The sequence below is a fragment of the Indicator indicator genome, chromosome 3 (assembly GCF_027791375.1).
Source record: "Indicator indicator isolate 239-I01 chromosome 3, UM_Iind_1.1, whole genome shotgun sequence".
Taxonomy (NCBI): domain Eukaryota; kingdom Metazoa; phylum Chordata; class Aves; order Piciformes; family Indicatoridae; genus Indicator; species Indicator indicator.
Window position 1 is genome coordinate 41,991,838 of NC_072012.1, and position 16,010 is coordinate 42,007,847.

At 34.8% G+C, this 16,010-nt stretch overlaps 1 protein-coding gene across 2 annotated transcripts in view; it reads left to right on the top strand.

Moving 5' to 3' along the window:
- The window catches only part of USP15 (ubiquitin specific peptidase 15), a 65,236-nt gene that overhangs the window by 8,498 nt on the left and 40,728 nt on the right, over positions 1–16,010 (top strand). For both annotated transcript variants that reach the window (XM_054399729.1, XM_054399730.1), the window contains exons 2-4: positions 7,462–7,589; positions 12,153–12,283; positions 14,988–15,114. In XM_054399729.1, coding sequence (XP_054255704.1) covers positions 7,462–7,589; positions 12,153–12,283; positions 14,988–15,114 — 386 coding nt within the window. The remainder of the gene's footprint in view (positions 1–7,461; positions 7,590–12,152; positions 12,284–14,987; positions 15,115–16,010) is intronic.

Genomic DNA, 16,010 nt, shown 5'->3' on the forward strand with positions numbered 1-16,010 from the left:
GTGCAAATATTTCTAATATTATTAATACCCAAAATAACAAATTTCAGCAAGTCATACGTGCATATTTTGACTTAATTTTAGATAAGGGTTTGGGGCTGTTCCGATATTTATGTATGTCTGTTATCAGCTTGTTGACTGTAAGTGACTTCAGGAAAATCAAACTTGCTTGTACTATTTTCATCAAGCAATTTGAGGTGACTGATTTATTTGAAATACCTATAAATATTGAGTGTTTGCTGATTTAATCAAGTCACCTTGTTGTGAAGTGGTCCTGGTTTTTATGGTCTGTCCCTCAAAGTAGAGTATCAAGACATTTGAGACAGTTCTCTCCTTCAGTCTCTGATATGAATCCCCCAGGTATCTTTTATCCTGAAAAATGAGTTGGTTATCCTGCTCAGTAACTTGACCAACAGCATCCGAAGACAGCAACATTTGTGTTTCCTGCTTGGTGTGATTTCATTGCAGTTAAGTAACAATCATTTTAAAATCAGTTTTAAAAAATGCATAGACCATATTTTTTAGCTTTACCAAGGTGTATTGGGATGGCTTCCTCAATCAGGTCCACAGTTTGAAACACTGTTGCCATTAGACTGATTTGGAACTGTCTTCCCTGTGTTAGGTAATAGTAACAAAAATAAAAGCAAAAGAGTATACAAAGTTGAATGTACAGACATTTTATATGTCTGTTTCACTAATGCATGGTATGTTATTTTTGTATCTAGGACATTCGGTGGAGCATATCAGGTCTCAAGTGCATGCTACAAGCTTTTGATATTTTTTCCCTAAAAGATGATCACATCATATTTAAGAAATTAGGTTTTAGCAGGTGCAGTTCTGTTTACCTGAGATATCTTTTCCTCTTAAATTACTGAATATCCCTCATAGATAATACTTAGTTTTCAGGAGGTTGCCTGCATTGTGGGACTTACAACATTGGTGAAGATAAATTAAGTTGCCTTTTCACCATTTGCCTTCTCTCTTTTATGTAGATGAGTGGTCATGTTGATTTTAGTGAGAATGTTGTATTGAATGTGTGTGTAGAATCAAAAGCTATAGTTTAAACATTTCTGATTTTTATTTTTAATGCTAAGAAGTCTGGACTTTAGCTATGTAAGTGCTTTAGCAGATTGATCCCCTAAGATGAGTGTGGTGTAATTGCATTAATTTTCTTTTTCAGCATAATCTTTAATGTGGTATATCCTTCTTGAGTAAAGATGAGGGAAGTATATGGTATTTGAATGCAAATTTCCATTTTCCCTAATCTTACTGAAAAAGTAGTATTTAATCTATTGGTTAAGAACAAGTACTTGTAAAGGGGGAAGATTACAGCTATGTATTCCATATTAACTTAAAATAACTTGCCACCTGTATCAGATTTCGACTGAAGTAGCAGAATGCTCGTTAAAAGGCCTAATACGTATAAAATCTCTATATACATGTGCATATGTGTGCGCATTCATACACATAGCCACCCTAAGAATTCACAACTACAATGACATCTTAGCATGTTTCAGAATCTGGCTGCACATCTATTTTCTTGGCTATAGAAATTCAATAAATCCTTTATTTATACTTTATTTAGTACACAGAAATAGATCTATACCACTTTATATTGCAAGCAGTATTAACCAAAGCGTTAAGCTTTGCCCTTGAGTACACATGGATTACAGGATCTTCCGTTCTCAGTCTTTTCATCAATCTTCAGTAGAATGCATCTTGCAGAAAACATAATGAGTTTTAACTATGCTGTACAGATATTAACTTACTTTTTTACAGTTGCAGAATTCAATATCAGAACAGTCTTTTCCACCTGTTTAGTTTCTTTTTTCAATTGTTCTTCACAGCTTTGCTCCTCACAGCTTTGTCCATACATCCAAAATATGCCACTCTAACAAAGTGCTACTTCATGAATTCAAGTAAGGAAACAGGAAAGAAGAAGACATAAAGACAAAGTAATTTGAAAAGCTTTCACATTTTTTGATGTTCATGCATTCTTCATTTTGTTTCCCCTCGTTTTAGTACTGGACAAACTTTGTTCAGTTTCAAATGTCGTGTGAAGTTTTTTAAGATTGGCTTGCTCTTTGGCATTTTCTTTCCAGGGAAGGAACTTTACTGTCCTGTTTATAGTTCTTTGCACACTTAGCTACTTGCACGATTTATAGGTGACCTTTCAATTTATGCTAGAAATATTAATCTTACATTAGTGTGTAAGTGCAAATGCCTAAACTTGAAGAGAAATTATTTATTTTTTGCACTTAGAAATGTTGTAACTTTTCTTTTGAGGAGAGCTGTAAATAAACATTGTAGAGCAAAATTTGGATGATGGTAAAATCAGTTGCTTATGCAAGAACAAAACTGATGAAGTACTGAAGGAGGTAATTGTGAACATTTAAAATACGGCACAGCAGACCCCAACCTCTCTTGCATTGTTAGGTCTAATTATAAATTTTCTCTTAAATAATAACAGAGAAATTAATCACTGATAAATTAATCACTGTTGCTGGTTTATGTCAGACATCTAACACAAAGCATTTGGAAAGCAGTGATTCCACAGGAACAGTAAGTTTTTAAGCATTAAATAAAGCAATGGGCACTTCGCCTATATGATAATTTCCCTTCTATGTAAAATTATAGCTTTCCTTCTTTGAGATTCACAGTTGATTCAAATTTAGATCAAGAAAGTAGAGGTCCTGACTTGAAGTTAAGGGACAGAGCTGGCTGATTTGGTGGTCGAATGGATGCCTCAGGTGATTGGGTTCAATGCCCACACTTAGATGTGGCTTTTACGGAATAGTGCTGTGTGGCCACAGAAGCTGAGAAAGATCAGAATGCTCTTGGCTTTGAGTATGTTCATAAGAACATACTTTGTGAAAACTTTGTGTATAAAGCAAAACACAAGGGCATGTCAGATTAAACTAATTTGATACTCTTTTTCCCATTTATTAAAGAAAAATGAGCCAAATATTAAAAGGTTGTTGTAAATAGAATTGGGATTTATACAGGAAGAATGAAAAAACTGGATTTTTGCTAATATGAGAAGATCTCCTGGTACTTGTACTTTAAAAAGAAAATGACAGATCCCAACAGTTCAGTTTTAGTAACATGAGGCTTGTTTTGGCAAACTTGGGGTAAAGGAAAAATTATCTTTAATATATATATGTATATAGTTATATATGTACTGTGTAGAATAAAGTCACTTTATTTAACATGGTTATACCAACTCAGACTTGAATGATAGTGTCTAGTTTCTGATTTTCTCTTCCAGGAAACATAAATAATTCTCAATTTGTTATAGCATTTAGTTACTGCTTGGTGAAATTTGTATGACCTGTAATGACCTGTTTTTTCTTTTGTAATTTTAAAGTGGACTATCTTTGGTATTCACTGAATTCTTAAGTTCTTATCATGCAGTCTTTAAATTAAATAGACTAAACTTAAGTAGCTGAGGGAACTGGGATTGTTTAGTCTGGAGAAGACTGAGGGAAGATTTTACCACTCTACAACTGCCTGAAAGGAGGTTGTGGGGCGGTGGGTGTTGGTCTGCTCTCCGTAGTGTCAAGTGATAGAACCAGAAGAAATGGCCTCATGTTGTGCCAGGTGAGATTTAGATTGCGTATTAGGGAGAACTTCTTTACTGAAAGAATGATCAGGCATTGGAACAAGCTGCCTAGTGAAGTGGTGTAGTCACCATCCCTGGAAGTGTTAAAAAAATAAAAATGAGTAGACATGGCACTTTGGGACATCACTTTGGTGGTGGTAGGTTGACGGTTGGATTCAATGAACTTAGAGGTCTTTTCCAGCCAAAACAGTGCTATTGAAATTGCCTATTGCAGCCTTCTCTGTCTGCTGTATTCTCTTCATCCCTCCCTTTTCTAGGTAATAGATGAATGTGGCATACTTTGGGCATGAATTGGATAGAGAATCTGTTAACATGTTAGAAAAATGTTAAAACTGTTCTGTATTCACTGTTGAGCCTGTACCTCCAAACCCACTCTTGTCTTCATTGAATCAGGTCAATTCAAAAGACATTTGCATCTGACTGTTGATTGTAGAAAAGGAAGCACATGTGAAAAACAAAGCAGATTTGTATGGGTGTTTTTTTTTTTTTTTCCTTCTATTGTAGCATTGCTTAGGAGCACTTTATGAAAATACAATTGTAAGCTTTTAGTAACAAATGTAGCAAGTATTTTAAAGCATAGTGGAGAGCTGGTACCATGTTAGTTCACTTTGTTGCATGATGGCAAACTGTTTTGAAGGGATGTAGCAAGTGTCAAAGTGTATAATTTTGCTTTCAACTGATGTTTAAAAAAAACAGTCGTGCTTTTTTTTTTAATGGAATGCTTGTTTTAAACAAATAATGCCAAATGTTAAAGTCTGTGAGAGCCCCACTTTCCATTATCTCAAATAATATATGGTCTGAATAGATAAGGCAGTAGCTTTTGATGGCCCTCAACTATCCTTTTTTGGAGCTACGTACCAGACCTGTTCCTGTCAGATGGTTTAACAGTGGGAAGAATTAAGTAGATAGTCACATTATATGCTTATTATATGCAAGCTGGCCATTTTTGCTTGTTGAAGTTGATTCTCATTTAATTTCACAACAGTTTGCTGTTTGAGGTTTCATAGGTTTTGCTGCAGTGATCATGAAATCTGCTGCTGTGTTGGGAGAAACTGAAAAGTTTAGTTTGGAAAAGGCTTTTACATAAGACAGTAAGGCTTTGCTTGGATACTTTCTTGTGTTACAAAATTAGGTTTTCTGTATACAAAGATCTGAATTCATTTTGGGAAGCTCATTGCTTTCTTAGGTAGTTCTTACAGCCTCTCTGAACAGCATAGATGATAGAAAATGGTCAAGAAATCAGTGTATTCTAACTGAGTTTGAAATGTATGTGGGGCTGGAACTTGACCATTTTACCTTTTTTCAACTTTTAATAAATTTGAAATATGTTTAATTTTGTAATAGCTTGTGTTTTTAACATTTTACTGTGTTTTATCCCAATTTTCACCATTTTTAATACAGCTTAGCCATGATCAATCTTGTTACCTATTGCACTAAGTATCTCTGAACAAAACAAAATGTGCCAATTGAATTCTGCCACAAAACTGAGATAATCAGTGCAGGACCATTAGAATGATTACTATCACTGTGATTTTAAAATATTGAAATATCACATCTTTCTGGAATAGGTCTTCAGGTATGGTTTTTTATTACTGATTTGGTGGAATGCATTGTGCCCAGAACAGCCTGTTAAGTCACTGTCTGTTTCTGAGTTTGGTAACAGTGGAAAAGGGCATTTTTGCAGCAAAATAGTTTTCATATAAGTTTCCCCAATAGTGTTTAAAATGAAGCTTATTTCCATATCATTCTGGTTCCAAAAGCAATCTGAGCCTGTTTTCTGACTGCTTTATTATTGAAAATTTTGCAGCGAATGTGTGTTGCAAGGTTCAGAACGAAGTTGTGTACAGAACAATTTTAGAACAGTTAACAACTCTTAATAGTTGATGACTTGTGAGCAGTGGTAAGAGGTTGTGGTAGTAGAATAGACATAAGACCAAGTGTTAATGCTGTGAGATGGTAAAAGTGTGTGCTTAAGAGTGCAGCTGGCTTTGAATGCAGTAAAGGAGGAATTTAGCCCCTGACCAAAGTTCTTAAACTGGCAGAACTGTCGAGGAGTTGAGACACAGCTCTGCCTTTCCTATTTATGTTTGCTTAGGGTAGTTACAAGCTAAGGCTAGGAGTAATTTGTTCACAAACTCATTATTAGTGTTGACGTAATCATATTTTCAATCAAGATCGTTTACCATATGAATTAGGATGCTGTTGTCATAGGTGGTGTAAAGTTGTCTTTGAGACATTAGTCTGGTGGTCTTGAAGCAATGTACCAGAAGTAAGCATCTAAAGGCCTGTACTGAGATTTGCAACTCCTTCTTCCTCTTACTTTCCAGAGGACTTTTACCTATAGAATCGTACACTTAAGAGTATGTTCCGTACATAATGCAAAATTTGGACTTACTGAGAAGTTGGCTACAAAGTACTGAGTGCTGCACAGTAGTAATTCCTTCTTTACTAGAGGTTTGGTAGCAGTACTTCTGGAGGCTGACTCCAGGCTTGATCTCTGTAAGAGGAGAACTGGTCTTGAGGAGACAAAATAAGTCAAAAATTACATATCTTAGGTTTCTTATTTCTTATCGTAGTTACATCATTTAGAAGCACAAATTTAAGGCCCTGTTAATGGGGTTTTTTTTAAGCCCAGTCAGTAAAAGGTACACTCAAGCAATGTTTGGTATTTATTTGGTTACAAGACTTGTGCGTGCTAATGTTTTTGTTCTGTTTTCTTGTGGTGGTGATGAGCAACTCCTACAGAATGATTGCCTAATAAAACTAAATATATTAGCAGACTAGTGTTTGAAACACCAAGAAGGTTTGAGATTTCTTAAAGGCACAATAGCTTGTTATTGGTATGCTGCAAATAAGAAGTCAGTAGTCAAATAGTGGAGAAGAATGAGAATTAACTGTGATCTTTAGTTTGACCTAGCATTTTGTGTCATTCTGACATGTACTAGAGTAGTAGCAGAAGGACTGAGGCAGAGAAGGAGATAGATACTTCTAGGAAAGAGAAATAATGATGATGGTGTCTTTAAAATATCTATCTATCTATATATATATATATATACACACATATGTATATGAAGTAATCTGAGGATCAGTGAACAAATTTGGTATCTTAATCTTGAAGAAGTTCTGGACAAAAAGATAGAAAATGTAGCTATCACTAGACTTCATAAAAGCCAGACTGGCAACAGTTTAATTTGAGTAGAAATACTCTGGAACTGAGTTTAGAGAGATCCCTTTATATGGAATTGCAAAGCTGATAATTATATGTAGGAGGAACATCTAGTACTGCTTTAAAAGCAGAATGTTTACTGGGTATGTTGATGCCAACTCAAAGGAAGAAAACACTTAGGAGACGCTGGTTCTTGACAGGACATCAGACATCTAAAGCTTTGTGACTTGCATATGAATGTTCTAAATAAAACTCCATAAGGAAATAAAAAAAAAATCTGCTAAAAGTTCTCTGTCTCTCTTTCTAAAAAGCGCTACCTAATTATAAAGCTTTAATTTGAAACTCCAGAATCTACTAATTGAGGGTAGGGACTAAAATCAATGATATTTCAAGCTAAAAAGAAAAATGGTTTTTGAACTTGCCATTCTTCAACTTTCTATATACTTCACTGGCAGTTCTGCAAAACTGTACGTGTCCATTATGATTAGTGGTATCTTCAGTTGTCCCCAGTTCAAGTCCTTATTGGTAGGAGGTGCTGATAACGGTTAGCAGACCAGACAGGAAAACATTCTCCATTTTCCAAGGCTGATGAATACAACTGCATTCATGAATTAATTGACACTGTGGGAAGTAGTAACCTGCCAATAATTAACTTGTATGTCTTCTTCTATTTCAGGTATCTAGTGGATAGTCGCTGGTTCAAACAGTGGAAAAAATATGTTGGTTTTGACAGCTGGGATAAATACCAGATGGGAGATCAGAATGTGTATCCTGGTCCTATTGATAATTCTGGACTTCTCAAAGGTAACTACTTCTGATTATTTAATTAAATAATACTAGTGTGTGTTTGTCACTGGACACACAAATTTCTCTAAGAAATTACAATTTTCTAATTAAGTTGTTGGAACTTCTTTGTAATGATAACAGCACATTAAATATTTAATAATGTACAAATTACTGCTTTATAGTCACAGTTTGGGGTACCCTGTGAGATGAAGTTGTAGTCAGGTTGACAAATAGCTAGCCAGAGTTCACTAAGATTTTTGGGGTGGTGTGTTTTTTCTTTTTTATCTTAACTGAATTGTTTGATTTAAAGCTACCTTTTTTAGATTGAACTCTCAAATTTCTTTCTATACATGAGTCCTAAGTCTTTACTTTCATTCTGGAACAATTGAAGAAGAGATACCGTGCAGTTCAGTGATCATATAAAGTGATGTGAAATGATAGAGGATAGTTTCCTAAGTTTTTATGGTCTTCTAAGTAAGGTTGAACTCTGTCACTGTTATTAATTGCTCATCTCTAACTGGCTTGCTGAGCAGATTTGTGGACACAAGTGTCAGAATGCTTTCCAAGATATTTTAATCTTTAATTCTGTGTGTCATGTCCAGTATTGAAGTACCACTAGAGCCATTAATATTTCATATGCAAAATCTAATGGATATAAAATCTAGCAGATAATTGGTTTTCTTCTTTGTAGTTACAGCAGTAGTTACACGTAACATACTGCATAATTTGTTTGCACATAGTAATACAAATTCTTTCATTTTCAGTAGGTTTATGATGAACTCATTCCTCTTTCACAGGACTTGTCATACCATGTTGCCCTAGTTGTCAGTGTGTGTGTATGCCTCACAGTGACTATTATCAGTGCCTTTGAAGGGGGTGCTGTATTGTTGTATGCATCTATATGTTCTCGTCCATGCACAAACTCAAAGGTCTTTTTCCTCTGAGTGGGTGATGTGTTTTGTTTTCTGAAATATGAGGATTTAGGTATTTTGTATGTTTTTGTAGTAAATCTAGCTACTGTCTGTAGTAAATCTAAAAGCAGGAATGGCTGGGTGATACTTTTCAGTTGAAATCAGATACAGCAAGATGTTTTTATCCTCAGTAAGGTGCAATCAGCTTATTCTCTCTTCTGTATCTACCCACAAAAAAGGTGATTTCTAGGTGTGCAAAGCACTGTTAAGTTGCTCCGTATTATTTGTAACTTAATCTACCCTACATGTTCAGATAAAGTTTTAAAGTTACTGTGGATATGAAGTCTATAATAGGGTTAGCTGTCTGAATCTAAAGTCACATTAGTTGTTTAGCTAAGAAATCCGTGTTCTGTTGTTTTGACACTGGTAATCCTCCTTACAGAATAAACATAGCATTGAAGTTTATGAACTTCTTTTTTTGCTGATTCTAAAACTGTGGCTCTGCGTTGACCATGATACCATACATCCAGTTATTCGCTGTCATCCACTGTTCCTGTGCAAAAGCAGATTCAAAATTAAGGGCATTGGTGCACAGCAAATAGTAGCTGTCTCCTTTACCTGCTGCAAAGCAGCAATCCTCTGTGCTGGATTTCCTATGTAGCATAAATCCAACCTGAAAATGCTTGGGGTTTAATCCTATTTTTGACACATAGTGCATGCTGGTTGACTGCTCTCTTTAACTGTTGAAGTCTGAAATTTTGCATCTGATTTAAAGAATAACCTAAAATGGGCATGCTTTCTCAGATATTCTGCAGTGTAATGCAGCAATGAGGAAAACTATTACTAAATTCAAGAAAGACTAATTGCAGAAAACTGAAGCAAGATGATGTGCTTCTGTTACTTAAGTGCTGTTCCCTGACTTCAGAAATTTCACTGGAAAGTAACAGAGATTTCAGTTAATCTCAACACAGGGTAAATATATTGTTAAATGTAACAGAATGCACATGTGCCAATAAAGGCTTATGTAGTCTGCTGTAGATCAGCAAAGCAAGCACAAGGAAGTAGTCATTTAGAATAGCTGACTGTTCCTTATTGAAGACAAGGCTGCGTGTGAGGGACTGAGTCTTCAGAGTCAGGGGACTTTGAGGGAATAAGATTGTGAAAACATTTTACTAGATGAAATGTTGGGAGTTTTAGAAAAACTATAAACCCCTATAGCAACATCAGGTCCAGTGCAGAAATGCAGTATGAACATTTAAAGAGATACATGGACCTGAAGATGTGTTTGTGGATTTCTCCTCACACTTTGCTCCCAGTTTTAATGGAACCTACCATACGCATAGTGTTGAGTGAGCCAAGTAGGAATTGATAGTGCAAGCTGTGAATTATTTCAGCAAGTGTTTCTTTTATGTAGCTCTGGAATATAGTTTTTTAAATTATTTTTTTCTTCACTAATCAGGCAAGACAGTTACAAAGCACAATTTGAGTCTTGAAAATTGTCATTTTTACAGTCGGGGGAAACAGCCTAAGGGGAAGAAAATGAAAGTACCTTTTAAACAGGAGCATGGATTGAAGTTTCATTTATTAGATCATATTAGTTATATTTACCTCTATGAAGATCTGAATTCTTTTTACCTGTGTGCACACCGAAATATTCATATGAAACTGCATTTTACTTTTTGTTTGAAAATTCTGTGTACCATGGCTCCCAAAGTGGAATCCAAGGTCTTCGTTTCCTTCCGCTTTTTTCCAAAGACAGTGATTGTCTTCCACTTTCCTTTGTTGTTTTCTGTGTGGCTGTTGTGTATTTTTCCTGCTAAAATGGCAAAAAATAGTTTGCATAGATAGAAAAAAAGAAATTTGTCTGAACTTGATTATCTCCTGTTTCTAAAATAACTTTGTCATTCTAATACTTTGCTCTGTTTAGGGGTTTTTGATGTTAGGGTTTTTTTGTTTAGCTCTTCCTACTAAGTCATTTATGATGGCATTTATTAGAGAAAATGCATGCAAACCATGCATGCATGCTTTCTTGACTACATGAAGTCATCTCTGAACTGCATGGACTGCTTATTATGGAAACAATGTCGTCTTTTCATCTCTGAGCAGCTAATGGTAGTAACAGATACTGCACACTTAAAATACATGAACTGAGAACACTATGTATCTCCCATGTTTTGCTCACACATCCAGGTGCTTAGCTGGAGATGGAAAGGAGGAGTCAGCATCCATGATAATAGGAGCAGAAGAACGTGCCTTCCTTTTTTTGGCCCATGCTTTCACTGTTTGGCTGAAGGTGTAGCAAGTGCAGGTAGAGTAGGGAGATCTCTAGAGTCTTTGTAAGTGGCATCTTGTTTACTGTTTCTCCCAGGAAGTGAACACATCTCTTGAATGTTTTCAGTAGCCTTGCCCTCCTACAGAAACAGTCAAGTTGAAGCATGTTTTGTTAAATTCTTATGCATTAAAATTGTCCATTAATTTTTAAGTGTGCCTTTTCTGATACTAGGATTTTTTTTTCATTGAAGTCATATTATGATGTTTGCTCAATTTGTACAAACTAGAGAATACAGAAATATGAGAGCGCCTTAATGCTTTTTTGTAAGTGCATGGTGCACACTTACTTTTGTCCTTACAGAAAAATGCAGATAATAGCATTCATTTTCTTAGAAGTATCACTTTAAAGGAAAAAATCCCAGAAGAATGCCAGTACTTGAAGCAATTGGACATTATTTAAGGTTAATTTTATGCCCAGCTTTAATTGTGCAGTGTAATTCTGCAGTTCATTCACATAGGGCAATTAGAATAAATAGAGTGTATATTTATTACAGTCTGGTTATTCTCTATACATCGTCTTAATTTATTTTCATACTTCGTTAAGTTCATCATCCTGATTCATTCTTTGGAACTGAATATATGAGTCTTCCTATTTGATGTCCCTGTATAGAGAGGGATGTTTGCTGGCCTGTAATTGGTTACTTCCAAATGGAAAGGCAGCTGCCTTAATTGACTGAGGTTCGCAGTGGCTCAGATACGGAGTCACCTCTTACAACTGCTATCTTACCACTGTAGTAATGATTAATCCAAAGCTAAAAACATGCTACTTGTGTAAAGAGGTTGTCAAGCTTAATTTCTTTCATGTGCTGCTTCTTTCTCTGTCCCTGTGAAGAATTTTGTGGGAACTTTGTTTCCATAGCATGTAAGATCCTTTATGTAGGAAGGTTGTACCATACTATTTTTTCAATCTGATACGGAATCAATGACTTTGAACTTTGTCTTGGATGTACTGCAACTACCCATTCCTGCAATTTCAGTGCAGGATGCAGCTGTAGCATGAAATGGAAGTATCCATGGTGATGTGGAAATATGTGCAAAGTAGGTGGAGAAATGGATTGGTTTCTTTGAAGGTTGTGATGGTGTGTGATAACAAGTTAGACACTTATGATAGCATGAGGATGTGGAGTTGTCACTTGGGTTCCTGAGTGTAGGAATACTATCTGTAATAGATGTGCTATGCATGAACCGGAATAGCTTGCTTAAAAAGTTTCAGAAGAGTTTTGCTTTGAACACAATAATACTGATCACATAACTGTTTGCTATTTATATGAAAAATGTTATATTAAAAACTCAAGTAACAGGGTTACAATATTCAAGTAAAAATATCTTTTTCTTATAGATGGTGATTCTCAGTCTCTCAAGGAACATCTCATTGATGAGCTGGACTACATCCTTTTGCCAACTGAAGGCTGGAACAGGCTAGTTAGCTGGTACACACTGATGGAAGGTCAAGAGCCAATAGCACGCAAGGTATTCTTACATTACCTACTAGGATGAATATGATTCAGATAGTCCTGTAAATATGCAGGAGCTGTGTAGCAATTTATTATAAAATTGTAAGTCCTGACCTGTGATAATTGTATAGACAGCTTCTGCTTTAGTTGTTTTGCAGATAGCAAATTTTAATTCAGATTTTAAATGCTTACGTTTTTAATGTTAAAAAACAAGGATACAAAGAATATACTATTCTTTTCTGTTCCTTTTGTTACCCCAGAAGTAATCTCTGTAATATTTTAAGAAGGACGTGCTTTAGAAGCTTGGAAGTCTATTAATGCAAATTGTTTTGTAATAAAGTATAAAACCCTAAAACTATATTGACTGTATTAGTGAAATGCCTGGCTCTAACAGTGTTATCACTGGCAGAGTAATGGGAGTTCCTTTTCTCATAAGCAGTATTGTGTTCAGCAGCTTGCTAAGGGAGTTTTTTCTTCGAGCAAAAAGCTTACCACAACACAAGTAGTAGTCCATAGTATAGTGTATATACTGTGGCCTCCCATCAGTATGAGATAACATCTTTGATGTAAATTTTTGTTTGCTCTGGACAGCCTGATCTAGTTGAGGATACTGCAGAGGGGGTTGGACTAGATGACCTTCGAAGGTCTCTTCCAGCCCAGACCATTCTATGATTCTATGTACCCTCCTTATTATTAAGGCAACAGAGGAAATTTTTAACAGTTTATTGTTCATGCAATCTTTTTCTGTTTGTATTATTTCTTAATATTTTCAGGTTACAATTGCAGCCCCACTGGACTGAATTAGTTAAGTTTTAAAACACATTTTGGTATTCTAACTTGACCATTAGGGCTTATTCTTTCATTAACAAGGATTTTCATTTGAATTGCTGAAAACTGATGAAGTAATATTATACTTAGAATTAAGTTTGATATGACTTCTGGTGTAATAGAACTTTTTCCCTTCTCTAACATGAATATGGTCTAAGTGCTTATATGCTGGCTGCTTAATTGAAGTGCATTACTTTCAAATAAATGACAGATTTAATTACAAAATAAATGTTGTGTCTTCAAGATTCTTTTGATCAGCAATAGAAGTATCTTTGTTGTTTGGCTTTTTATAGCATTCTCTTTAATACAATAAAAGAGATCTATTTTTAAGGAGACATCCCTGGAATGTCTCTTTCTCTAGCTTTGTAAGAGCTGAAACCCACTAAAATGGCTCTCATTTAAAAATATATATGTTATCAGCTTACTGTTTTTCCTGAAGATGGATTTCAGAAAACTGAATGCTCTTCCATCATCATGGTAAAGTGAAAGTTCTGTAATTTTTTCACTTTGGTGGAAAAACAGAGAGAGAAGGGAAATTAGAGTAACTTGCCTTCTGCTTGGAAAGACATAACTGGAAAAATACACAGAGTGTAATGACTGGCCAGGTAAACTGGCACTGTTTCATGATTTTCTGCCAATATGAACAGTAGTTATCCTCGGAGATGCATAGTCTAGTTCAGAATTTTTCTTTCTGATGCTTTTGTCATGTGTTCAAGATTCTTTCTCCTGTCTACCTTAATGTTTTTTCATAGAAGTAGGATGATACTTTTCTTTCATGCTCCTTTTGTTTTTAATGTAGATCCAAATTTTAAATTAATACAATTGTTGTATTTGATCCATGTTAAATTACCTTATGACTTTAAGAAACAGGATGTGGTAATACCATCACTATGGTGCTGGTTTTATTCTCAGAGATGTCCTAGCCATACAGCACAGATTTTTAATTGTTACTCTACAAGCTGAAAACTCTACTAAGCTGCTCAAATTAAGATCCATTTTCGTTTAAATACCATCCTTGGTAGTCATTAAAGCGAAGGGAAACTACTGAGCGGCAATGAAATCATTTACTAATTTATTTTTTTCCTGTGCCACATGCATACAAGTTATATTTGTACAGCAGACAGCAGATCTCCTCTAGCAATTAGCTGGTGGCTTTTTTTCTTTTTACCGTATTTGTCAGATGTATCATATATCAGACTGAGGGTTATTTTTGGAGCAGTCTACATGACTAAGTACTGCAGTTACACTTTGGAAGATCAAAGGCAAAAACATTCAAGAGGTGACCCTGAATATTATTTTTTCTTACACTTTACTTTTTTTTTTTAAATCCTTTTTATAGTAAGTATTATAAAAATGAGCATATAGTAAACAGTTGTGTTTGAGGAAATTTCTAATTAATGTATTCATTATCAGAATGTAAGTGTAGATTTCATTTACAAATGTGATATCCAGATTTTATTAGTGTGTATTCTGGTTTTGATAAATATTCTTTAACTGTGAAAACTATTTCTCCATGTTTTTAAGAAGTAGCCTACAACACGTATATTTTGAAATTAAAGTAACTTGATTTATTTTTTTTATCTTTTGATTAAGTATCATATCTTTTGATTAAGTATGCATATCTGTGATTTCTACTGTGCTTAACACTTTGAAAGTAATAGTTGTGGTGTTATATACAGGTAAGACAACATCAGTATGGGGAAAAAAAAAAAGGTTTTTTAGCTCACTATTTGTAAAAATTTACAGGTAAATTGCACTTCTGGGTTTTTTTTGCATTTGTTAGGTGTCTTACATTCCCTGAACTTCAGTTTCCTGAAGAGTTCTCAAAATATTTTGAAGTGTGTATATGAAAACATATTTGGACTGATACCTGATCCCAATCTGTTTTTCAGGTTGTTGAACAGGGTATGTTTGTAAAGCACTGCAAAGTAGAAGTATATTTGACAGAACTGAAGCTTTGTGAAAATGGAAATATGAACAATGTTGTCACACGAAGATTTAGTAAAGCTGATACAATAGGTAAGCACAACTCTTCTAAAAAATATATGGTACTAATGGTTTTACATTTTTAAATAGTACTTGGTAGCAAGAACTAAAATACATCTCTAGGTAAAAAAAAATGAGATGAGTCTTGTAACCATTAAAAGATGGGACTACTCTTGGTCAAAAAATTAAGTTAAATTGTTTGGAATATTCAAGATTTCTAATACAAATAGCAGAAAATAATGGTTTGTCTTATTAGCTAGGCATCTATGTTAGCTCTAGAGGTTTGTGCTTTTGAGGAAGTGAGCTGTGTGCTGTTTTTTGACTTCATGCTTTTTCTTGGCTTCAGGTGTGTGAGAAAGATATTTTTTCATATGTTTGTATTCATGTCTTTCATCAGCCAACACTTTTTAGTCATATATGCAAAGAGAAGGATATATTGCAAAGCACATTAAGTAATGGCTGAAGGTGACCTAGAAAGGCAGTATTATTTGGGTTGTGAAGTGGCAGGCCAGACAAAATCTTTAACAGTTCCTGAGTCCTGGATTAAAGCTTTGACTTATCTTTATTTGTAATTATTTTGACCACTCTGAGCATTGTGTCATTATTTGAAACCACATTTTGGTTACATATTTGTCTTTGAACACATATGCAAAGATATTGCTGATTGTACATAAACTCAATTTTTGGTGTATTTGTGCATGTGTATCTGAGGGCAGTCTTTCAATCAGCTGTATTTATGTAGTTCAAGTTTTACTTTATGCCCTTGGCACTTTTGCCCAGCCATTATCTTTGTTTATGTTCTTCAACAACAATGTTTTTTCAGGTTTTGCTTTTGTTTACATGATGTGTAGTGGCTTATACTTGCTACCCTTAATTCTTTGCAGATTGCTTGCTTTAAAATGGGAAACATTTTACTTCATTAAAATTTA